The sequence below is a fragment of the Podarcis filfolensis genome, assembly GCF_964270895.1.
Source record: "Podarcis filfolensis genome assembly, chromosome: 17".
Lineage (NCBI taxonomy): Eukaryota > Metazoa > Chordata > Lepidosauria > Squamata > Lacertidae > Podarcis > Podarcis filfolensis.
This window is the reverse complement of record NC_139621.1, coordinates 22,825,598-22,850,661: the sequence shown is the minus strand read 5'-3', so window position 1 is coordinate 22,850,661 and position 25,064 is coordinate 22,825,598. Positions and strand designations below refer to the sequence as shown.

The following is a 25,064-nucleotide window of genomic DNA, read 5'->3' as shown; positions in this document are numbered from 1 at the left end:
CATAGTTTCAGGGGGGGGGGTATTTAAGTGTAATTTATTCTCTTTTCAACTGCTGGATAGCTGCATTAGTACAGACAACCCCCGTTTTTGGTGTGACAGATTTGTGTGTGATCGCACACACGTGCACAGGGCAGAACCTGGAAGTGACATGGAAATGTCATAAAAGATGTCACTCAAGGTGTGAAACGGGTGGGGCAGTGGCAGAACGGGGTGTTTGAATCGCACACGATTTCACACAAGCGTGCAATGACCCGGGATGCAACCCCTGTGCAAATTGGGGTTTGCCTGTACTGCTTTTAGTTTCAGCCCCCTACATTCCACTTTGCCCAGTCAGGACTCAGGTATAGGATTTTGCTTTCTGAAAAACAATGATGCTTTTCTAGTCATCTGTGACACAGCTTCATCTGGGATTCCCAGTGCATCCTTGTTCCTCTTCTTGTGATGATGTATTGGCAGGGAAATACAGAATCATTGCTCGGAGTCTTTCCTATTCTGATAGGCATAGAGAGTGGTTTGATACATGCAATATGTAGCATAATTCAGTTCATGTGCATTCAGAAGTTAAGTCCCTTTGAATTCAGTAGGACATATTCCTAGGTAATTGTGTATATAGGATTACAGTCGTAATGTCTTGGTTTTGCAAAGCACACTTCAGCAATTGTTATAGCACAGGACTGTGCTCCTTCTCACTGCATTTATGCATTCAATCTGATTATATATTGTGGCTTTTCAGCGTTGCTATACAACTGTGTATCGCAACACTAGTAAAGATACCTGAACACTCTTTCCCAAGGTGCTAGTTACTGATACAATCATGGATGTACTGATATCTGGATTAATCTCACTGTCATATTTTCTGTGACACTAATGTTTTACTCTCTCCACTGTGTAACCAAAAGACTCTAGTTGCCAAGCCTGTTGACTGTACTGTAAATTGTCCTGAATGTGATCACAGATTTCTTTATTTGGTATATTTCCTATCATAGTATGTACAGAAGGCTTTTTTTGTGTGGCTATAGAATCAAGCATGCAGTTGATTCCTTTTAGTATTGCATGCTGCCTCACGTTTACACCCCCTGTCCTCTGACTTTATTTAGCGCAGGATATGATTCATTCATTTATTTATTTTTCCTTACTTTCTGAGTGCTGAGCTGATGTATAGTCAGTTTAGTCCTTTCCAGCTTCAGTTTTTCAGCCTTTCCTGCCAGTTATGGAATCTAAAGTGGATGGGCTTATGAGCCATCTCTCCTTTTATCATTTTCTTCTTCCTAAATTGTCTTTCAACCAAAAAGAATGTTGTACAACTACCCAATTCTACTCTCATTTTCCATCTAATCTAAAGATCTGAAGTTGTGACATCTGTTGAAATTTTTTTGTTGAATGTATGAATGAAGTTTCCCCTGCTCTGGAATCTCTCTCTATAGTGCTAGATTTTTTATTTATTTATCCATGTGATTTATTTATCAATGTGATACCATTTTCATCTCTAACGTTACCATAGCTTTATTCACTTTTTCCCCCGAGTCAAAATCGTGTTTTTGTTGCATTTAACAGTTTAAAAGAATCATGTTACCTCCATAAATACCACCATCTCTCCAGACTTTCTGACCACTACTACTTATTTCTCTCTAAAATGAGCACTTTAAAGGGATAACCTTCAAAACATCAAGGCGGCATTTTAGCCAGAATGGATGTCTGCAAACAGCAGGGGTAATTTCTTCGCAGTCAAGTTGATACGGTTGATATATTGATTGGCAGTGGGGAACAGTAATGAGGCAGTAATGTATAAGGAATAAAGCAAAAACAAGCCAATTATGAATATTCCAAACATTAAAATGACAAAAAACCTCCGCAGCATTAGCCACTTTCATCCTTCCTGTTGTGTGTGCAGAACCTTCTTGGAGAGACTGCTCTAAAATTGTGGTGCCCTTGCTAAGACTATCCTGCTTTGAGTCCCAAACCACCTAATCTCAGAGGAAGGAAAATGGTACCCAGAGGAAGGATATATCAATTGATATGAAAGGGGATGTGTGTAGCTAGTGGCAGTTTTGCACTAGTAGAAACTGCTTCCAATCATGCAAGGCAACACAATTTTCAAACTCCTACCACTGCGCACACAAAGATGTGCTACAGCCCTCTGTGCCATGTTCCCTGCTGTTCCAGAGAACCTTCTAACCTTCAGGAGCAGTTTCTTTTTAGCAGACGGGTGGGCTGCAATACTTAGGGAGAATTAGTGAGTACTGTGAGAGGAAGTGCTTTTCTCCAACATAAAACTATTATTGGTGGCAACCCAGAGAGAAGCAGCTCCTGAAAGTAAACACTGGATCCACGTGTTTCTGTCACCACACCTCTGAATATTAACTGTCATGCTTTTAGCATTTTCACCAGTTTTAGAGCCCAGCATGTATCATTCATTGTTATTTCTAGGTCATCCAATAAGAAGAACAGTTCTGAGTCATGGCCTAGATCTTGGTATCGTGCTCTTGTTTTGAATTGTTGCACACCCCATTAATTCAAAGAGAGACTTTTGGCTCAAGAACCAAGTAGTGCGGCTGGAGAAGGCCTTAAAATCTTGACTGCTTGTTACTAAGCTATTCCTCAGACACCTGCAGCATTTTAGGTTTTATTTTTATGTTTCATATTGCAGCATTACCTATGTGCCAGCAGAGCAGTTTGAAGAGTACCAGGCCAGCTTAGGGCAGCAGCTAGAAGGAAGAATGCCACTAGATGTTTTTCCTTCGCATGTTGTCAGGTAATCTACTACACCATATTGCTATAATCCTTTCCTTCACCTCTGTTTACACATACATATGCTAATAGCATGAAAATTCTACCTCCATGCTTGCTGGAGCAAAACACTTCTACTAAAAAACGATAGGCAAATGTCTGGCGTCTGTTTACTCCGGACGATAATATGGTGGTTGTGGTTTTTTAAAAGCACAGACAAAGAAATACTCAGGCTAGCCAATGATTTGCTTCAGAAAAGTTGTTCACCATTGTGCAAAGATTTTGGCTTGTACATTGTGCAAAGATTTTGGTCTGTACTAAACCAGAGTTACTGGTGTGGGCTTCATGGGGAACTGTTCTTGATATAAGCCAGGATTGTCACAGTGAAGGCAGAGCATGATGGGAGGAGGGACCAGCCCCAACACTCATTTACAGCATAATAAATCATGGTCCCCCCCCCCCGGAAGAGAAAATAACAGTTAATTGACTAGTCGTCATTCTGCCTTCCTTTCCCCCACCCCCATTCTTAACCTCCACCAGTGACTTTTCCTACAAATGAGAATAGGATTTTCCAGAGGAATTGTGAAATTACAAGAAGGACTTATGATATTTAGCAATATGTTCACAGATTGGATTTGGGTTGGCATAAGCTATGAATGGATACCAGTTTTGAATGAAATTGTCAATGTGACTTTGTGAACCGTCTTCTCCAACTGGTATTGTCTTCAAATGGAAGGCTGTTGTGTGTCATGCAGTGCTATTCTGGAATACCAGGGATGTGAGGAGGGGAAGGAGTCCATATGTAGATATAAAATAGTACCTGCAGTTTTTGGATCTCGATTGATATACAGAATATAGAATCACCCCCATTTCCTATACATTTCTTAACCTTCTTCCTATTCTTGTGCCCTTTGTTGTATTTTTATTTTCTCAGTGTGCTTGCAAGGTTGTATTTTTTTTTTTATCCCCCAAAAGCCCCAAGAGTTCAAAAAACAATGTAACTGGAAATTGTATCCATTTCTAGTCTGCTTGACTGGGGAAAACGCTTTAGATTGTTTGATTTTTTAAAAAATGTGGAGCAAGGCTATAATCCTGGATTGTATTCAGTTAAGTTATATTCTGAGTAGACCCATTGAAATGGATGGACTCGAGTTAGTCACACCGATTAATTTCAGTGGGTCTACGCTGAGTACAATTAACATTGGTTATGACCCTCAGTCTTCAATACTTCAGGACGATGAGAGATGCTATTTGTAGGTTACTAAAGCATGCTGTACATGCCCTTGTTTATTACCAGAGAAATTCCAGAACTACCAGAACGGGAAGAAGGTGAAGGAGAAGAAAGTGAACTTCAGAATGCAGGCTACAGTAACTGGAACCAACCAAGGAGGTATGTGTGTTTCTGCTACTCAGATAACCCTCTTAGCAGTTTATTCTGGTTCAATGTCCAGTTTCTCACATTTTATTGATTTGGGGGCACAGCCAGAATGCCTGGATAACTGGAAATCAGGATAAATTGATATCTTAGTTAATTCACAAGGCATGTTTACCAAATCTTCACCGTGATCAACTCTTGCCTTGAAAACTATGCCCCACCTATGGAAAGACGTGTGGATCCAGAATTAGCCTCCACAGTCACTTACGGACTCACTGTTAAGACCGTGTTCATGGAAGACAATTTTACTTGGCTACAAGTGATCGCCAAACAAAGAAGACGTGGACATGGAATTTGGGTCATTTGGATAGTTTCCTTTCTTGTGCAGTTTATTGAATCGTAGTCAGGAGAACTGGGAGTGCTTCTAGCCTTGGCTGGAAATTCTAGTTGGTGCCAACTGTAATAATTACGTATGAATGACCGCCATACTTAGGCTTGTTTCCGACACACCACTCGTGCAGTGGGACACCCCCCCCCATTCCTTTCATTTCCTCATTCACCACCAGAATCTGCAACAGAGTGTCCTCAAACCTTCTGGAGCAGATTTTGAGGGTGCTCCAGGGACTGCAAGGAAGAGGACAGGAGCGGAAAGGTTTCATTGCACAAGCAGAAGTCTGTTGTGTAAGTTGAATGGCATTGCTGGATGCAGCCCTCGGCTTTGGAATCGAAAGGGCTTCCTATGAATCGAAAGGAGCAAAGGAGAAATCCTTAGGCAAGGTGGGAGGAGATCTGGAGCTGTAGAGGTGTGCCTGATCATCATCAGAGGCAGGCAGGCAGAATTACATCTGTGCCTGACCTCTTGAATCCCTAGATTGATCTTTGATAGTTCTCCACAGAGCTCTTAACTTGTGTAATATTAGCAGTGATGGATTTACATATAAACTAAACAAGCTATAGCTTAGGGCCCCACTCTCTTGGGGGCCCCCAAAAAAAAATAAATGAAAAGAAACACCTGGATGTACATTTCCAAAATATAAGATAAAAAACAAATAAAATAAAACCTACATACAGCAATAGTGTTTTGTGTTGTGTATGGACCTATTAGGTCCATAAATTACCATATAGATATATTCAACACAAGAAACAGCAACAATTTGTTGTTGACAAAGGACAACCGGACATATAAAGGGTCCCATTACCTTCAGTAGCTTAGGGCCTCATCAAACCTAAATCTGGCCCTGTTACCACCTGCCATCACTGACACCATAGGAGGAAGAGGAGGCAGCAATCAGGCACCTGTTTGTCACCCCTGGGAGTAACCACTGTGTGAGCACAATTCTATATTATGCTGTCAATGCTTTTTTTGTGTGCTTCCTCCACGTGAAATCCAGAGGGTAGCAGCATGAGAGTAGGCCTTCTCTGTAGTGGCTCCCCGTTTGTGGAATGCTCTCCCCAAGGAGGTTTGCCTGGTGCCTTCATTATATATTTTTAGGCGCCAGGCAAAAATGTTCCTCTTCAACCAGGCCTTTAGCTGTTTTATTGTTTTGGTTTAATTATTTACTGCATTTTATCTTGCATTTTGGAGGGACGCGGGTGGCGCTGTGGATTAAACCACAGAGCCTAGGACTTGCCGATCAGAAGATCAGCAGTTCGAATCCCCGTGATGGCGTGAGCTCCCGTTGCTCGGTCTCTGCTCCTGCCAACCTAGCAGTTCGAAAGCACATCATGTGCAAGTAGATAAATAGGTACCACTCCGGCAGGAAGGTAAACAGCGTTTCTGTGCACTGCTCTGGTTTGCCAGAAGAGGCTTAGTCATGCTGGCCACATGACCCGGAAGCTGTCTGCGGACAAACGCCGGCTCCCTTGACCTATAGAGTGAGATGAGCGCGCAACCCCAGAGTCGGTCACGACTGGACCTAATGGGACCCTTTTCCTTTACTTTTATTTTGTATTTTATTCTGTGAACTACCCTGGGATCTTTTAATGAAGGCCGATACATAAAAAGAAAGAAAGAAAGAAAGAAAGAAAGAAAGAAAGAAAGAAAGAGAAACTGTCAGTGGAATTTGTTGTTGTTGTTGTTGTTGCTTAAATCTTAGTAAGGTTGCGCGAGACATGCCTTTCAGCCCTGTTGTTACAAGAAACAAAAGCCCAGCTCTCTCCTTGATGATTGCATTGTGAAGCGCTTGAATGAACAGTTTCTGATTTTGCCCATATTTGTTTTCTTGTTAATGAAACATTCTCCCCTTGACTCAAAATGGCACAATCCTGAATAATAACCGAAAGTGACAAAGAGTCTTTTCAGCCCTAAGTTCAAGCACGCTGAGATGCAATTTGTAAAAGTCGCAGACTTGTAATGTAGATGCACTGCATTTCTTAACATATTTATAATTATAGGGTTGAACTCTGGAGAGAACCCAGCAAGTCACTGGGAATCAGCATTGTCGGTGGACGAGGAATGGGAAGCCGACTGAGCAGCGGCGAAGTCATGAGAGGAATCTTCATCAAACACATTCTTGAAGACAGCCCTGCTGGCAAAAACGGAACCTTGAAAACAGGAGATAGAATAGTGGAGGTAGTAGATCGCTCTCCACTTTCCCACAGTTAAAGCCCCCAACCTCCTTACACACATGTAATGGGATTGCTGGTTGTTCTAAGAAGATTGACTTCCAGAAGTAGAATGCATGTTGTAAGCAGCTTCTGGCATGACTGAACTAGATCTGTTGGGCTCAATTGGTAGAGCACGAGACTCTTAATCTCAGGTCATGAGTCTGAGTCCTCACATCGAGCAAAAGATTCCTGCGTTGCAGGGCGTTGAGCTAGATGGCTCTGGTGATTGCTTCTCTATGATTCTATGAAATGATTTCTACTGTACATTTGAATTAAGTATTTCGTTCTGGTACCCATGGTTTGTGTCCTGCAAGCACCATGGTTTCCACTTCTGGAAGTTTACAAACTCTTAACGGTTGCCCATCTCTCCGTGCTTTATAGTGGATGGTTTAATTCTCAGTCGTCTCATAAGAACTAAAGCGGTAAAAAGAGCTCCTCCCATGAGACTTCTAATGTTAAAATTGCAACTAACCACTAGCATGCTATACCTTGGCTTCCAGCTTCAATAGTGACTGAAAACCCGAATTAACTTACTAACACTAATATTATAACCTCATTTTCTTAGACATCTGCACAACTGGAAGCCTCCTTTCAGGAAGTGCTAAGCCTTAGCCTTCCTTGGAAAAACTGCATTTTGCAGCTCTTGGGGGAGTCTAAATGTCTCACCTTTTCCCTTCCTTCCCCCTCCCTTTAAAATGAAGGTTGTACTTTATACGCATGTTAATTGAGCCTTGCAGCAACTCAATGAAGCATGTAAACACAATCTTGCTTTGGAAATACGATTTTTAAAATTTTTATTTGCAGAAGCGTTTTAGAAATTCTGTTCGCTGCTTTCAAATTATGACCCATCCTGAGACTTCTCTTTTTTTAAAAAAGAAATAAGTACACATGTAAATTGACATACACAGGTGATTTGTCTGCTGTGGACTGATAATACATTGAATTTGAGGCTGGATCTATACACATTAAAAAAACGTGTTGCAGAAAAATGTGTTATAAAAACTGTTAATGTAAAACCCCACTAGGGATAGATCACGGCTCTACAACGCCATCTGGTGTCACATGTTTATAATGCAGTTATAATGATATAGTTGATGAGTGTATCTGAGTCCTGAGTTTTCTCAATGATTCACATACATTTGTCTCAATATCCTTGCAGCAGCCCTGTAAGGTAGGTCAGGATTATTGCCCTCATATTGCAAAAGACAGTACTCAGGCTTGGATAAAGCGCTTTGCTTAAGGTTAAAGCTCATGACTGGAACAAGATTTGAACTACGGGCTCCTCATTTGCAGCTCGGTCTCCTTAACACTGCACTATCCTGAAGTCCTGATGTCAGAAAAGCCTGCCCCTAGTTTTTTGCTTGTTTGCTTGTTATGTTTTCACCATGACAAAGAGAAGTGAAATACATTTTCTAGAAGTTGCTGCGTTATTATTTTTCTAGCTGCGTGTACCATTGTGTTAAGCTTAGGCCTTACGATTTCAGGTGGATGGAATTAACCTCAGAGATGCAAGCCACGAACAAGCTGTGGAAGCCATACGAAGAGCAGGCAATCCAGTAGTCTTTATGGTACAAAGCATTATAAACAGACCAAGGGTAAGCATATGAACTGTGAAAGAAAGATTTGCAGAACCAAAATATGCAGGGAGAAATTAAACATCCAAGGCTATGTTATTTTGGGGAGGACATTTCCACAAAGCTAAGGGTAGGATTCATAGTGGTTGTGATTAGCACACACATGCAAACTAAACAAAAAACCAATCCTTGAAAGTCTACTTTAGAATGGATTTGTAAGACAGTGCAGGTTTCTGGATCAAAGCGAGTGGTGGCAACCAAAAATATATATGTACATTTCGTTAGGCACTGTGGAAAAGTTTGAAGACAGGGTTTCCTAAACTTGGATCTGCAGCTGTTTTTTTACTACAACTTCCACCACCCCTAGCTAGCAGGACCAGCAGTTGAGGATGATGGGGATTGTAGTTCAAAAGCAGCTGGAGGCCCAAGTTTGAGAAATGCTGTTCTAACAGCTCTTCCACACCAAGCAGTTGTTGAGATTATGAGACTGCTCATTCAGTGCAGCTGAGACCTTCCTGCCCCAGAGCACCTGTGTATATCCCATCTTGATTACATGCTCGTCAAACATGGCAGCTGGAGACAGCTGTGGGCTGTGCATGGCCTGCACAATCTGCATGGGGCAGAATAGTTGCAAACGCCCTTTGCACCCAAATGCTCCTTTTCGTTTCAACGCTTGTAAAGCATTAACCAGGAGGGACGAAAACTTCCTGTGCAGATGCACCGTTCAAGTATGCAGAGGGACCTGTTTCGTTTTGCTTCACTTCACACTTTCAGTAACTTGCGCTGCATGGGCGACACAAACACCTGCAAAATAGTTTTAATATAGTAGCTTGCATTGTTTGTAACGACACTTCCTCCTTGTAGATTCGCTGTAAGCTGCATGTCTTGATTTACAAGCTGTTTCACATACTTTTTGTTTCCCAGCCAGAATCTCTCTATAGCTCTGTATCGTCCTCTGCTCCCAGCGGGCAGAAACCTAATAATCCATTTTACCACCAGTCGTCGCAGGTAAATTCGCATGGAGTAGCTTTGCAGAATATTGGTGATTGTGTGCAAAACGCTATTTGAGGCTTGTGCATTTGCTGTGGCATGGAGAAAAGCAGCGCTTCTAGTTTGTGCTCTTCGTTTGAAAACCGCCGTTGTGTTTTTAGAGCAAGATCCTATAAGGGGATTTCCAGTCTTTGGTCACAGACAGTAATCCACAGAACTAACCGGGTCCTATAATGAGAGTTACCTTTTACTACAGCTTTGTTAAGAAAAAAAAGTATCCAGCAATTTAACACATTCCACCAGTGCATGTTGTGGGTGGGAAATGGGTAAGTGTTACCTAGGGGATATGAATGATTACTGTAGCCAGTTATATATATTATTTTGAAACAACTCTTAACTTGCTTGTTTAATAAGTTAAGTATTCCGTTGTGCATTTTCCCCCGGTAACTTATTTGCAAAGGATGGGAGTCGCGTTGACAAGCCTTTTCAGATTCTGCTTACCACTATGTTTTTATCAATATTTAAAGTATATACCATACTTTTCCGTGTATAAGACTAGATTTTTTTACTTTAAAATTATGTGAAAAACTGTGGGTCTTCTTATACATGGATAGTGAAGGGTGGGAATTTCTTAAATTGGAGTCCCTAAAAATAGGGGGTGTCTTATACATGGGGGCGTGTTGTACATGGAAAAATATGGTAATTTATTGTCTGTTGCTGTAATATTTTCGCCTTGTAAATTGTAACAACAGTGGCAACAGTTGTGCATTCTGATCCTGTCCTTTTTTATTTAAAAGTAAGTCCCACTGAGTTGAGTGGAATTTACCGTACTTCCAAATAAGCAGGCATAGGATTTGGTAGGAGATTGGGAATGCCCCGTGGGCTTTGAAGCTTTCATTATCTGTTGCCCTTGTGTTGTGCACTCCTTCTTCATCACATCTTGCATGGAAATTTCCCCTTGTGTTCAGTGTCTGAGCTAACGATGACATAGGACCAGGGTGGATTTGATTTAAAACAGAGTCAGTAAGACTTGATTAAAACTAGTCAGTAAGACTTGATTTAAATCATTATTTTTTTTTACAGAAAGACTCACTCTAGCTGGTATAATCTTAATATTTACAACCAGATGAAGGTTTCATTTTTGGAATAATCTATTTTCAGAGCAGTTTTTACAGTTACGTATATCAGAAATTACTGATTTGGTTTTACTATTAGAAATATGTAGACGGATAATTATGAAATTATTGTGAGGTTTGATAAGTTAACTGTTTATATTTGGACAACTTCTCTGCTGTGCTTTATTGGAAGGTGAAAAACAATCATTTCCTTCATAACAATTTAAACAATTTATTTAACTAAAACAATAACGTTATAGAATATGTATCCATGTTTGTTAACTGATGTGGTTAAACTTTTTTTATAAAAAACCACACAAAACCTTAGACTGAGTTTTAGCACGCAGGAAAAACTTTTAAAAAATCCTTATTTCCTGATGAATAGCCTTTAGACTATAATGTAACTTAAATAGAAAACTATATTTAGAAAGGTTTATTCAAAGGCATTTTATTTTTAAAAATCTGATTTAAATAAAAAAAATCCTATATATATATAAAATCATTGATTTTTATTCACCCTGCATAGGACAACCTCTATAGCGGTGCTAATCATGGTTATGTAAGACCACAGCTTCCAACCTACTTCCAGCTATGGCTGAAAACTGTGGTTTGGCGGTAACCATGAGGTCCTCCTCTTAATCCCTTATCCATCAGGCAGCTTTGTGCCAGGCATATGTTTATATTGTTTTCAAGCTACCTTTGCTGGATCACAGCTAGTGATGTGGTTGCACTAACAGGCAACTCGCCCCCCCCCACTGCACTAATATAAATTATGGATGTGTGCACCTGCTTTTCTAATTTGGACTTGCAATGATAATGAAGGGATATTTGGAACAATCTTGGTGGAGTCCTGTTCCTTTTTGAGATGCTTAAAACCATGGAGAGGTCTCATGCATAAAGGGTGGTACAAACATGGATGCAGGTGCAACACTCAACATCCTTATTCATCAGTGATTCTCAGCTGGAATGTGTGAGTTGTCATTGAAACACATTGTGTCTGAAACTCTTTGCAATCACTCTGTGGTATTTGATCCATGACCACCATTTTCGCACATGGATTTGATCAGGGGTCAGCAAACTTTTTTGGGGAGGGCGCTAGTTCACCGTCCCCCAGACCTAGTGGCTGCGGACTGCAGAGGGGGCTTCTCTCTCCCCCCTCCCCCAGCCCCTCCCCTCCCCCTGCCTACCTCCGCCGCTGCTCTGCCTGCGGTTGGGAGCCAGTGGTGGTGACCATGCCTCTCCTTTCGGGCCAGCTTTCCTGGGTGCCAGGCACAAGGCCAGCAGGTGCACCAAACTCCAGCCCATGGGGAGAAGCTGGCAGGCGGGTGGCGAGGCTTCCTATCAAAGCCCAGCCCCCTTCCTCCGCAGGGTGGGGAGAAGCCAGGGGGAGGGAGGAGGGAGGAGACGCCACCACGGTGAGGGAGGGAGGGGAAAAACCACCCAAATAATGGTGCCCAAAAAAATTGGGAAAAAAAATGGCAATCGCGCCGATCCAAGTGGTGGTTGCAGAACCATTTGCGGGCCGGATCCAGAGGGCAATTGGGCCAGATCCGGCCCACAGGATTTTTAGTTTGCTGACCCTTTGGATTTGATGTTGGCCAATGGATGGTCATGTTTGTGTGGAAGTGCCCTAATGTATTTGCCTTTTGGTTAGCAAGCCCCTTTCTGTTTTTCTCGTAGAACCTCCCTATGTCTTACCTGCAGTACAACCCTTTCAGTAAGCCTCCTGCCTTCAGCAGCACTAACCCTTTTGTTGAGCCTCTGCAGTTCAACACTAACAAGGTTGGATGATGCATGGATATTTGTGATGGACTCAGTGAAAATTTATGTGTTCCTCTCTTTCTCTGCTCCTTCTCCTCTCCCTCATTTGATATTTTTTGAACAAACATCACCAGTGTCTTACTGGAGGAAAAGCATTCTCCTTATCAGAGATAGGTCCACCATAGTCACCCAAAAAGCTTTAATTTGACCACTGAACCAGCTGGTCCACAATCATAGTAAGACAGAGAGGCAGCCTGTTGCTTGTGGAAAGACCAGAAGCTGCAAGTGTGTCATGCTTTGTATTTAACAGATAAACTGTTCACTAAAGCTACAAATCTTCATTGTAAAATATTACATGAATCAGTGTGGGTTAGGATTTTAAAACACACACACACACACACACACACACACACACACACACGTATACACTGTTGAGGCGAAATTGATTGGCAGTATGACCGTATTCCCAAATCTTTTTGAGAATATTAACAAAAATAGTTTGGCTCTTCTCCTCCCCCACCCTCCACCCTGCCCCCAGTGAATTAGGAATATTAAGGAATGGTGTGGAAAATACAGAACACAAATAGCTAAGGTTGCAGTTCTGTAATCGCTTACCTGGGAGCCAGCTGTACTGATATCAGTGGGACATAGTCATGTGTCAGTGTGTAAATGAATTGTGTCTAGAGGCATTCTTGTATCACTGGTTGCATTGCCGCCGCCAGAACCTAGTCACAGGACAATTCTGTGATCAGTCCTGACAAAGTCAATAGCAGCTCCCCACTGCTGTCTGCAACGGAATTCAGGCTACAGATCTAACTAACATTGATGCCTCAGTTGATAGAGAATGAGACTCTTAATCTCAGGAATGTGGGTTCAAGCCCCATGCTGGGCAAAATATTCCTGTATTCCTGTCTTGCAGGGAGTTGGACTCATAGCTGTCAACTTACAGATTTGAAAATAAGGGACCAGCAGCCTTGAAAATAAGGGACCAGCAGCCTTGAAAATAAGGGACCAGCAGCCAAAATAAGGGACCTGCAGCCTCACCTGTTCCAGGCACTCCAGTCTTCCTGTCCTCCTGCAGTCTGGTCAAACTCATGCTGGTAGCTTTGAGAACACTGTCCAACCAACTTTGTAACCAGAGGTTCAACTGAATAGAATCTGAATCACATGCACCACAAGGCCTATGCAGCCTCAACTTAAGATGGCTCCCCGGCCTGGCTTTGCACTGCAAAGTTTGCAGCAGCACGTGCAACAAAATGGCGTCCAGCATTCAAAACCCCCCTCAGCTTGCATTAACTAGCCACACACAAGGCATGCAAGCTCCACCCCCCCCAGTCGTTCTTAGACTTCTTATTGGGTGAGCAACACAGCCAAGCAACACAGTTGGAGCCTCCCTCCTCCCTGGCTGGCAGGGAGGGAGGGAGAGGAGCTGCTTCCTTTGAAATTTAAGGGACATCATTTAAGGGACATTTAAGGGACATCCATCAATAAGGGACAACAGCGGGACATGGCGCTGGAATAAGGGACTGTCCCTTCAAATAAGGGACACTTGACAGCTATGGTTGGACTAGATGATCATTGTGGTCCCTTCCAACTCTACAATTCTACAATTCTACCTTAGGTTCCCATCCCAGATACTTTATGCTATCTGTTATTTGTTGCCATGAAAATGGGGGGGGGGGGTCGTGAAGCTTAGTGGTGGAACATGTGCTTTAGATGCAAGAAGTTCCTCTGCCTAGTCTCTGGCTTCTTAGGCTGAGCTGAGGGAAAAGAAAACCTTCTGAAATCCTGGGCAGCTGCTGTCAGTCAGTGTACTGAGCTAGACACCAGTGGTTTCACTCACTATAAGGCACCTTCCTGTGTCTCCAAGGTGCCACATAACTGCTTAAATGCAAGCGTTCTGTCTCTACTTGGTGATATAGGTAAGGGCTATAGAAGTAAACTTACTTTTCTTTTAATAAGCTAACAGCTTAGGTCAGAGGTCAGCAAACTTTTTCAGCAGGGGGCTGGTCCACTGTCCCTCAGACCTTGTGGGGGCCGGACTATAAATTTTTTTAGGGGGGGAATGAACAAATTCCTATGCCCCACAAATAACCCAGAGATGCATTCTAAATAAAAGGACACATTCTACTCATTTAAAAAAACACTAATTCCTGGACCGTCTGTGGGCCAGATTTAGAAGGCGATTGAGCCAGATCTGGCCCCCAGGCCTTAGTTTGCCTACCCATGGCTTAGATTCTCAAAACAAACAAAAGGCAAGGGGTTCTCTGCTGTTCTCTCCAGTACTGCTGTTCTGTGAGTAGAAGCCACTTTTGCTCACAGAACAGGACTTAAACTTCCTTTCCTCTCCTCCCTCCTGCAGCCCCTGAGCCACCTTCAAAAGCTAGTTGGGGGTTCCCCTTGAGCAGATTTTGGAGGGGCTGCTATGGCATTTCACTTCATGTACATCTGCATGCAAAAGTGAATTGATGCATAAATGTTTGTTCTCAGGTTGCAGAATTGTCTTTGTCAATTTTCTCCCAAGAAGGATTTTTTTGCTCCAAGGCCTGTGCAAATACATATTGGATAGGGCCTATGACTGGTAATGATAAGCCATGTTAGGCCCTTTAAGAAATGTAGAGTCATTCTGATGTGATAAAAAAATAAAGTTTATATAAAACTCATTCCCTATATAAGAATACTTGTACAGTACAAAAAGTAGCATTCTTCCAAGGATACTGTAATAAACAGCCTGCTGTTTTCTGTTACCATAGGATATGCAGAATCCAATTAGATTTACCACCAGTTGCTCCCCATGTAATCCCTTTGCTCCTACACCATTTAAGGTTTGTTTTAATTCACGGTTACTGTCCTAATTTGTAGTTAACTATCGTAGTCAGTGTATGTACTGCACTCCTTGTGTGCTGTCTGTCCTCAACCCCCCATTTTGCCCCCTTGATCATTTCAAAAGACCACGTGCTTCTTCCAAGTGTACCTGCTTCTTTCAGAGTGATGCTGCTCTCTCTGTACTTACTGTCTCCCAAATTCGTTGTCTGAAACCCACAGGATACTACAGTGAAGGATTCGGAAGTTGCCACATTTGTATTTATTTCTGCATCTTTTATAGTAGTGATGGGGGGGCTGTGGTTCTCCAGAAGTTGTCAGGCTGCAATTCCCATCAGCCCCCAGGCAGCTTGGTTGACCGTCAGGTATCATTGCTGGAATTCCAGCAATACCTGGAGAGCCAACTCTTCATAATTAAGGTCACCGTTGTTCTTATTAAGAGCTCCCTGTTCAGATTCCCGAAGCCAATCATTTTGCTCCCATTCACTCTTATAGGGTCTCTTCCTATGTTACCTTAGTGAAACCATTTGCCACAGTTAGGGCCCATACCTCTGCATACAAGAGGGCTAAGATGTTGTTGTTGTGTGTGTAAATTGTTGATGATATGTATCTTACAGCTAGGAAGCCAAATAACTCTTCTAGGTGATCAATAGCTTCTTTAAAAAGACTAAACAATGTCCAGACTCTTTACAGTCATACCTTGGTTCTGGAACATCTTGCGACTCGAGCATTTTGGCTCCCAAACACCGCAAACCTGGAAGTGAGTGTTCCGGTTTGTGAACATTTTTTGGAAGCCAAACGTCTTCCGCAGCTTCCAATTGAGTGCAGGAAGCTCCTGCAGCCAATCGGAAGTCGCGCCTTGGTTTTCGGTTGTGTTCGGAAACATTCAGCCGCACAAAATCTGAAGCTGTGTGCATATAGTTATTATATATGCACACACTAAGTATTGAAATAAAGTTAAATGCACACACACACACAGTTGTTTCCAGAGTGTCCCTTTGGCGAATGGAAGCTCCCAAAGGAGAGGGGAGGAGACAATGCCCACAATCTCTCATGCAGGTTCCCAAACCAACTTCTGCTGTGTTCTGGAGAGGTCCGCCATCTCTGTGGCTTGTTTCAAGAGGGCTTCAGGGACACAGAAGTAGGCATGTACAGTGAGCAGAGTTCTGTACATGGGAACTTTGGATCCAAACTAGTATTGCTAAAGCTTCATGTGAGTTTCTCTTCTCCCCCTCCCCACCGTTTGAACAAAGGCACTTTTCTATGTGAATCCTCAAAACAACACATCTCGCCACTTTTCTTTGGGAATAGTAAAATTATCTCCCTGCCTTCCTTATATGATACTGTTTTTGGTTTTGGAAATACACTTTCACGTCTGTGTAAGTCCTTGGTATGTAGGCCACCCAGCACATAAACCTTCACTGAATTTGGCTTTTAGTAACTATCCTGCTTTGCTTTAAGTGCATTTGAACCTTCATTTACCATGCTGGTTTTTTTTCCCATCTGCGATTGCCTTTCCGTTCTATTATTGCACAGTATTTTAACTTCAAAGGCCCAGCCCTTTCTTTGTCATCACTTCATGCATTTTCTTTGCCCAGTGCCAGTCTGCACGTTCCCAGCCGCTGTATTTTCCTTACTCTCCACAGGCATCTAGCCAGTCAGATTCAGAGCCAGAAAAGACTTCGTCTTGTAACCTGCTTCTGCCGCCTCCTTCACTGTCTCCAGGAATGAGCAGTGAAGTTTTGCAGCGTTCCAGCAACCAATACCTGGAAGAGCTGGATAAGGAAGATGAGTTCGGATACAGCTGGAGTAAGTTTGCATCTTGACAGAACCTTTCACAATTGTTTACATCTTCATATACTAAGTGATGGTCATCTTCCTTTTTTTTTATCTTGCATGAATAACTTGTGGAAACAACATTATTTTTTGCTATGTACATTTTGTTGTATGAATTCAGATTCTGTCTTTTGCATATTGGACAAGCATATTAAGCTCTGGTTGTCTTTTCCATTATAGTCCAAGTGAGATAATTGCTACTATTAGAAAACATCTTAAAAACACAAATATGTGGGGGAGTTGTGTGTGTGTGTGTGTGTGTGTGTGTGTGTGTGTACACACAGAGAGAGAGGCAGACTGTATAGAGCAGTGAGGGAGAGATTTTCTACTCTTCCATTCTGATAAAATGAAGTGCCTGGAGGCATTTTCTTCTAGTTAGAGAATTTTATTGGAAAAGAACCATAGATTCCTATTTGAATTGTTTCAGTCTGCATGAGATTATGGGTTTATGACAACGACTGCTGAATTTCCAAAGTTTGCGTTCTTTTTAAGTTTTCGGAGATAAATTCTTCCCTTGCCACCCAATTTCTCTCTCCTTATGACTAGGAAAGATCAGTCAGCGGTATGGGCATCTGTCTGGAGATCTGCACATGATAGAGTTGGAGAAAGGGAAGACTGGTTTAGGACTCAGCCTAGCTGGGAACAAAGACCGGTCCAAGATGAGCGTTTTTGTAGTGGGAATTGATCCAAATGGAGCAGCTGGAAAAGATGGCAGACTGCAGATTGCAGACGAGTTACTGGAAGTAAGTGTCTAGTAATTATACTTAAAATGAAACATGCTGACTCTAAGGACGGGGGTGGGGTGGGGACATTCGATTATTGGTGCAAAATGCAGCCTTTAATTAACAGCACATTCTTTTAATCAGCATTGCCTTTCTTTACAATCATACTGTCTTCCCGTTATAAATTTTATGTTTGCGGTCAGGATTGTTTTCCAACTATACTAGTACTGAAGAAATAGATAGATGCTGTGAAACAGGAGAAGTAAGTACCTTTGCTATGGTTTTGAGAGGAAGAAAGCCATGATTTAATGAAACAGCAAGACTGCGGTCCTGTTCCACTTAATTGGGAGTAAGCCTCTTTGAGCTCAATGGGATTTATATATAGGGTTGTACTGCTAGTATGTTGTCATTCAACCTGAAGCTTTTCCCTTAGGTTTTTAGTTACGTCTGGTTGCCTGACGTCTCACCCCATTTCTCCTTTCATGGTCTCCAAAGTTATACCAGGACTAATGTCACAGAAGTAGCCAACATCATCTCAGATTTCATAGTCTCAGATGAAGGACGATACACAATTATAAACCGATTAGAATAGAAAAAGAGGTGGACTAAGATATAGTACATTTAATCTAGAATTTATCCAGCCCACCATTTTGTTTCCATCAGTGGCCAGTCTGATTACTCTTGTAGCTCACAAACAGGGTATCAGCATGGAAGCTACCCCCTCTACAATTTGTCTGCCACCAGTACAGTGGTACCTCGGGTTAAGTACTTAATTCGTTCCGGAGGTCCGTTCTTAACCTGAAACTGTTCTTAACCTGAAGCACCACTTTAGCTAATGGGGCCTCCTGCTGCCGCTGTGCCACCAGAGCACGATTTCTGTTCTCATCCTGAAGCAAAGTTCTTAACCTGAAGCACTATTTCTGGGTTAGTGGAGTCTGTAACCTGAAGTGTATGTAACCTGAAACGTATGTAACCTGAGGTACCACTGTACTGTATATTCAGAGGTATAGTGAGCACGAGACTTTATTTAGCTACCTTGGCTAATGCTGATAGAGCTAGCCTCCACAATTCTGTTTAGCCCTTATTTAAAAACTAGGTAGGCCAATGGTTATCACGCGTATTGTTGTAAATAAATACTGCAGGTTAACTATGTAGGTGTGGGTGTGTTTATTTATGAAATATAATTCTTTTTAAAGCAAAAGATTTATACACACCTCTTTCTGCCCCATAAATTTATACACACCTCTTTCTGCCCCATAAACTGGGAGACACATTAAAAATAACTGGTAGAAAAACAAGTGTTCAGGAGCCAGCAGTGTCATTCAGTTTGTACAACAAAACCACAGTGAAATGGTACTATTTTAACTATATATCAAAATGTCGGGGGGGGGCACGGTCCATGGGCAACAACTGAAAAGGCCTCATCCTGTGTATCCAACAGCTATTGTTTGGACAGAAGCAATACATGGAGCAGCAGCACTCCAAAACACATCAGCGGATAGGCAGGATTTTTCAGAAGACATTCTTTAAAATATCACAGTACCAAGCCATTTAGGGCTCTCAGGGTAATCATCACCAATGCTTAGAATTGGGCTCAGAAATGGTCTAGGAGCTTGAACAAATAGGGGGTCACATATTCTAAACAATGGGCGCTAGTCAGAATAGACAGGCAGGAGCACGTCATAACCAACTGAAGCTTCCAAATATTCTTCAAAGGTAGCCCCATGTAGAGTATGTTGCACTAAACTTCAGTGTGACCAAGGCATGTGTGAACATGATCACATCTCCCTTTTCCAGGAACAGGTGTGATTGGTGCACCTGTAAAAGCTGTGCAAAAGTGTTTCTTGCCTCCTATTGAGGATTTAAGCACACTGTTTAGACACAGTATGCAGAACAATCCCATGTATGTTTAATCAGAAGCAAATCTTACTCTGTTCAATGGGGACTTCAGTGCACTCCAGGGACTGCATAAAATACATTTTATTTCCATTTCCATTCTTGTTTACAAAACGACCTGGTTAGAGTGGGCTGATTTACCTTTACTTGCTTGTTTAAACCTGCTGTCTTCATGCCTTTTTTTCTCCATTTGACAAACAGTGAGTCACGAGGTGATCAATCACTAGTGGAAATTGATAATGATGTTCCCAAAGTCAGCCAGCCCACTGCAACCTAATGAAGGACGATTTCAGCCAGTCGAGAGCCAAATACAAACCAGCAGCTGTTTTATATATTAAAAAAGGAGATAACAATTGTAGCATAGCGATACAGGATTAGTGCATTGCAACCATAATGGTTGAATAGCAGTTTTAATAACAATAGTGGCAAAGAAATCAAGTTTGCTTTTGTCTGTGGAACAAAGCTGGTATTCATAATTAAAGTAAGTATCCATCCCATTCTGATTTATCTAGATAAATGGACAAGTTCTCTATGGAAAGACTCATCAGAATGCATCTTCAATAATAAAATGTGCACCTTCTAAAGTAAAAATCATATTTATCAGGTAAGCAATCTCTAATGTTTGTATCTATTTTTAACATTTTGTAATATCTAAATGCATATTCAACAGTATCTTTCCCCATATAATTCAACTTTTGAAGCATTGCTAAAAGCTTCCCTGAATGATATATTTGCTTTTCAGGATTTACCACTATTGTGGGTATGTCCTTCAAAAAGCAGAAAGCAAGTGCTTTAGGTATCGAAAGTATTGCAGAGTTTTTTAAAAAACCTTTCTGCTCCATATATTATAGAAACAAAGATGCTGTCCAACAGATGGCCGTTTGTCCTGGGAAATCAACAGAGACTTCACCTTCCTCTTCTGGGCTACTTCAGGATGAAGAGGTACAATTTGTATTTCATATTTATTTTCATGTGATAGAATTGATAATGGTAGGGATGGGAAAAAGGGGATACTCTTCAGTATGTTGTAAATAGCTTCTAAACAAGAGGGATCAAGGTAGATTTTAGCAAGACTTGTTTTAACAGAGGTACTTTAATATAAATCTGAAATTGGGGGTGGGGAGGGAAGTTTGCGTTAAACAAAATGTTGTAGCACAGAGCACTGCTGCTTCCAGAATATCCTGCTCCATTGCCCCTCCCACCCTGGCTTTTCATTTTTGTCCCTAGTAGCCAGTTAAGAGCTTGTTGAACAATGAGCATGCCCAGTGGCTTCTTCCCCCCTCCCCCAAATACCTTATCTCCTATGTGGACAGTGACATTTTGGCTCCATAAGGTCTGGCACACAGAGAAATGAGATTGCTATTAGTACAGGCGACCCCCAATTTGTGTGGGGGTTGCATTCTGGGTCATTGTGTGCAACGGCGAAGCACACATAAACCCGTTCTGCCCTGCCCCTTTTCCCTGCCACGTACAGCTTGCCGCAATGCACGTGCGCATGAAGGGATGCGGGTGGCGCTGTGGTCTAAACCACTGAGCCTCTTGGGCTTGCCAGTCGGAAGGTTGGCAGTTTAAATCCCTGCAACAGAGTGAGCTCCCGTTGCTCTGTCCCAGCTCCTGCCAACCTAGCAGTTCAAAAGCACACCAGTGCCAATAGATAAATAGGTACCACTGCAGTAGGAAGGTAAACGGTGATTCCATGTGCTTTGGTTTCCATCACGGTGTTCCGTTGTGCCAGAAGCAGTTTAGTCGTGCTGGCCACATGACCTGGAAAGCTGTCTGTGGACAAACGCTGGCTCCCTTGGCCTGAAAGCGAGATGAGCTTCGCAACCCCATAGTCGCCTTTGACTGGACTTAACAGTCGGGGGCTCCTTTACCTTACCTTTACCTTTTTTTACGTGTGCATGGTCACGTGTCAATTGGATGTGCGTAAATTGGTCGTTGCCGGGATGTCATTAGATGTATTGGTTCTGTGACCTCTATAACGAACATGGCATGTTATGTTTTTCTGCATTGATGAATTTTGATACAATATTTTTCTTTCTTTCTTTCAGGGTGAAGTGAATGATCCAAGCTCTATTTTTCCTATAGATTTGAGTTTATATAAGAATATTAAAAATGTGGAATTGCCTAAAGTGAGTAGATGCTGATGCAAATGGCCCCAAACAGAAATCTGTCTGTAATTTCTTTAGTCTGAAGGGGAAGGGACCATTTCCTACAAATATCTCTAATGGTCTCAGTTCTCAATCTTACAATCAACACTAAGTTTCATTCTCAAAATTCCTGTGTTTTCCCATTTTATATTGGATCGCATGGGGTTATCTATGTGGTCATTATGCTGGTGCATAGTCTTAGACTTCCCAAAATCCAGCAATGTGTTTGGCTTCATTCAAAACATAACTAAACCATGAAAATGAGTTGTAGCAGGCCTCGGGCTCACACTCTCACTCTCCCTTTCTCGGTCCTCTGGTGTGGAGGAATTTGGATTTTTTTTTTAACTTTAAATTTAGATTAACCACATATTGCTGTATTGTCTAGATTTAGAAAAGCTGTAGGAAATGGTAACTAGGATTTGTTAAAACAACCTAGCTTCAGCCCCTTGTTTCAACTAACTATAATTAAGATTAACCACAGTTTAGCATGTGGAACTCAGTGCTCAAGGCTAGTTCTTGTAATACTAAACACTCTTTTTTGTTTTGTACAAATGGGGCCTTTCTCTATACCTGTACTTATCTGCAGTGAATATATTTTTAACTGAATTGCTTTATGAAGTGCATACTCTTATGCCAAGCATGGATTTACCTAGGAACATTATTCTGTGTGTGTGTGTGTGTGTGTGTGTGTGTGTGTGTTGTGAACTGCGGGTATAAAGTGGTATACAAATGTGTGTGTGTGTTTTAAAAAGGAACAAATACAGTCATACCTTTTGTTACGTTCGGTTCAGGTTACGTTCTTTCAGGATACGTCCCACGGCTTACTTACGGTTACTTCCAGGTTTCGCTGCTCGCGCATGCGCATATGCTCAAAATGATGTCACACGCATGTGCAGAAGCGGCAAATCGCAGATGCAGGTTGCATTCTGCTCATGTTGCAAACGGGGCTCTGGAACGGATCCCATTCACAACCAGAGGTACCACTGTAATCAAACAAATTACAAGCATACAAAAAAACCCCTATTTATTCAAGAGCCGATATTCAAGAGCAACAAATGTCTAAACCATATAGATGCACATGGTCTCTCTGAATATGTTGCATAATTCTGTCCTTTCTGCATTAATCCCTGCTTTAATGCCACCACCAGTCAGTCTCTCTGTCTCACTTTTTTAATGTGTATTTTCTGAAATAAGTATTTAATATGCACCTTGCAACATTTAAACTGCCAGGGACGGTGCCACAAGTTTCAGAGGAGTGAACTTGTTTTGATCAATGTGTTCGAGTGGTGCAGATCATTTGGGCCATCTTTTAACGAAATTAACAAAGATAGCACTCCTCAAGCATTCATACTTAAGAAAGCTTTGATTGACATTCTTCTATAACTCTGGGTGTCCCTTTGTATTTCTTAGGATCAAGGAGGCATAGGTATTGCCATTGGTGAAGAAGACACATTTAACGGTGTGGTTATTCAGAGCTTAACAGAGCATGGTGCAGCAGGAAAGGTAAGGCTGTTAAATTGTGACCCATTCAGAGAAGAAGATGATGAGTGTATAGATGGGGAAACCTTCTGCCCCCCCCATCCCATCCCAATGTTGTTATCTTTATTTCAGGATGGCCGAATTAAGGTTGGAGATCAGATTCTGGCAGTGGACGATGAAGTTGTTGTGGGCTATCCTATAGAAAAGGTATTTGAGGAATTCCTTACAGCATGTGACTTACTGATGCCTGTTCTATACAACCATTTAAGGGCATAAAAATACAGATACCAGGATTCTGTTTAGGCATTTAGTCAGGTGCTACGGGACCAGGGATGCTCTGTCTGTTTCAGGAAGGTTGCTAAATCTTTTCTCTTCCTTCTCATTCCTTCCTGTCGCAGTGCTGAACCCGAGATAGCACTTTATGTTGGCTTTTTTGGGAAGTTGAAGTGACTTGTGGGGCATATTATTTTGCTGTGAGGATATTTAAATGTTTTTAATCCTGTTTTGTTATTTGCTGCCCTGGGGTCCTTTGTTAGGAAGGGCAGAATAATATATATATATATATATATATATATATATATATATATATATATATATATATAAAATAAATGGAGCACTGATGGTTGCATGTGTATTTAGCCTATATTAACTGCAGTTCTTGCAATCAGCTCTTTGGAGGGGATGGGGAGAGCAGGGATTCTAGCTCCCTTTTTAAAGCAGCTGAATTTATTATTTCATTATTATTTATTAAATTTCTACACTGCTTTTCACCTGAGGATCACAGGGCATTTTAAAATATAAACCCCCCTCAAGTTATGTGTTGAAAGAAGCGGCATCTACCATGACTTGAATAAAATATGGGGGGCAGCACCCCACATAGTCAATTACAAGATGGAGCACACACACCATTTGAATGGCAATGTCTATTGACTTTGGGGCCCCCTGGCCCCCTCATTTTGGGGGGGGGGGGAGCCAACAGGACCTCAGTCCCCAGGAGTCCCTCACTCCTATGCATGCTCTTGGAAATCTGTTACAATATGCCTGCTATACTCTAGAATGAAAAAAAAATCATGTATCTATATTGGCTTGTTACATGAAAGTTTGCTCTTTTTTACTGTTCAAGTTTATCAGTTTGCTGAAGACATCAAAGCCCACTGTGAAACTCACAATCAGTTCAGCTGAAGAGGAGAGTCAGACAGCTGCTCAGCCACAAACACCGATTTACAGTGCTACTTCGGGTGAGAGAACTAATATCCAACAATCAGCCATTGTTTCACCTTCTGAATCACCAGAACCAGAGTCGGTTAAAAGTAAGAATCTTCTAGTTATCCCAAGTCTTGGAAAAGAATTCAGTGACATTCATTCGTAGAACTAAGCCATGGTCTGTTTTAGCCATGGTTTTGTTCACCAAACCACGAGACAATGTGCAGACAAGATTAGAAACCACAGCTTATTTATTTCACCAAAGCTTGGTTTGTTTTCAAGCTGCTGTTTCCTTGGGCCTCTTTCCCTTAGTGAGTGTCTAGGGTGGGATGGCCAAACAAAGGATGTTTAAGCAAAGCTATTACATTTAGATAAAATAACAAACCATTTTTAAAACAAGCTATGCTTCATAAACCCAGCAACAAGGCTTTCTGCATGGAGGCTTGCCAGACACATCTTTATTTTTATGCAGCAGGCAAAAACTTGCCTTTTTACCCAGGCTTTGGGACCTTAATATGAATTATTCTAAGTACTCCATTAGTGTGGCAGATACTGTAAGACCTGTCTTTTGTCTGTATAAATGTGTTTTTTTAATTGGCTTTGTTGTAATTGATTTTAATGTTTATATATTGCTGTAAGTCACTTTGTGACATAGTTATTATTAGGGAAGCTGCATACCTGTGATTTTGCCTAGCAAGCCAAAGGCACTTAAAAATTATTAGTTTTCTTCCAAGTAGGGAAGTTTACTTTTCATCAGCTGGACGTAACTCTGTGATTTTAGTGCCCTTCACTTCACCAATCTATGG

General features: G+C 41.7%; 1 protein-coding gene across 45 annotated transcripts in view; it reads left to right on the top strand.

The window, feature by feature from the left end:
* Positions 1-25,064, top strand: part of MPDZ (multiple PDZ domain crumbs cell polarity complex component) — a 113,939-nt gene that overhangs the window by 63,145 nt on the left and 25,730 nt on the right. For 11 of the 45 annotated variants that reach the window (XM_083592633.1, XM_083592651.1, XM_083592644.1 and 8 more), the window contains 12 exons: positions 2,648-2,752; positions 4,025-4,117; positions 6,497-6,674; positions 8,194-8,304; positions 16,619-16,781; positions 17,355-17,551; positions 19,939-20,030; positions 20,278-20,368; positions 21,478-21,558; positions 22,987-23,079; positions 23,188-23,262; positions 24,179-24,365. In XM_083592633.1, coding sequence (XP_083448759.1) covers positions 2,648-2,752; positions 4,025-4,117; positions 6,497-6,674; positions 8,194-8,304; positions 16,619-16,781; positions 17,355-17,551; positions 19,939-20,030; positions 20,278-20,368; positions 21,478-21,558; positions 22,987-23,079; positions 23,188-23,262; positions 24,179-24,365 — 1,466 coding nt within the window. Of the gene's footprint in view, positions 1-2,647; positions 2,753-4,024; positions 4,118-6,496; positions 6,675-8,193; positions 8,305-9,207; positions 9,292-12,068; positions 12,171-14,902; positions 14,975-16,618; positions 16,782-17,354; positions 17,552-19,938; positions 20,031-20,277; positions 20,369-21,477; positions 21,559-22,986; positions 23,080-23,187; positions 23,263-24,178; positions 24,366-25,064 lie in introns of all 45 variants that reach the window. The other 34 variants (XM_083592623.1, XM_083592660.1, XM_083592659.1 and 31 more) reach the window with 9 other exon arrangements.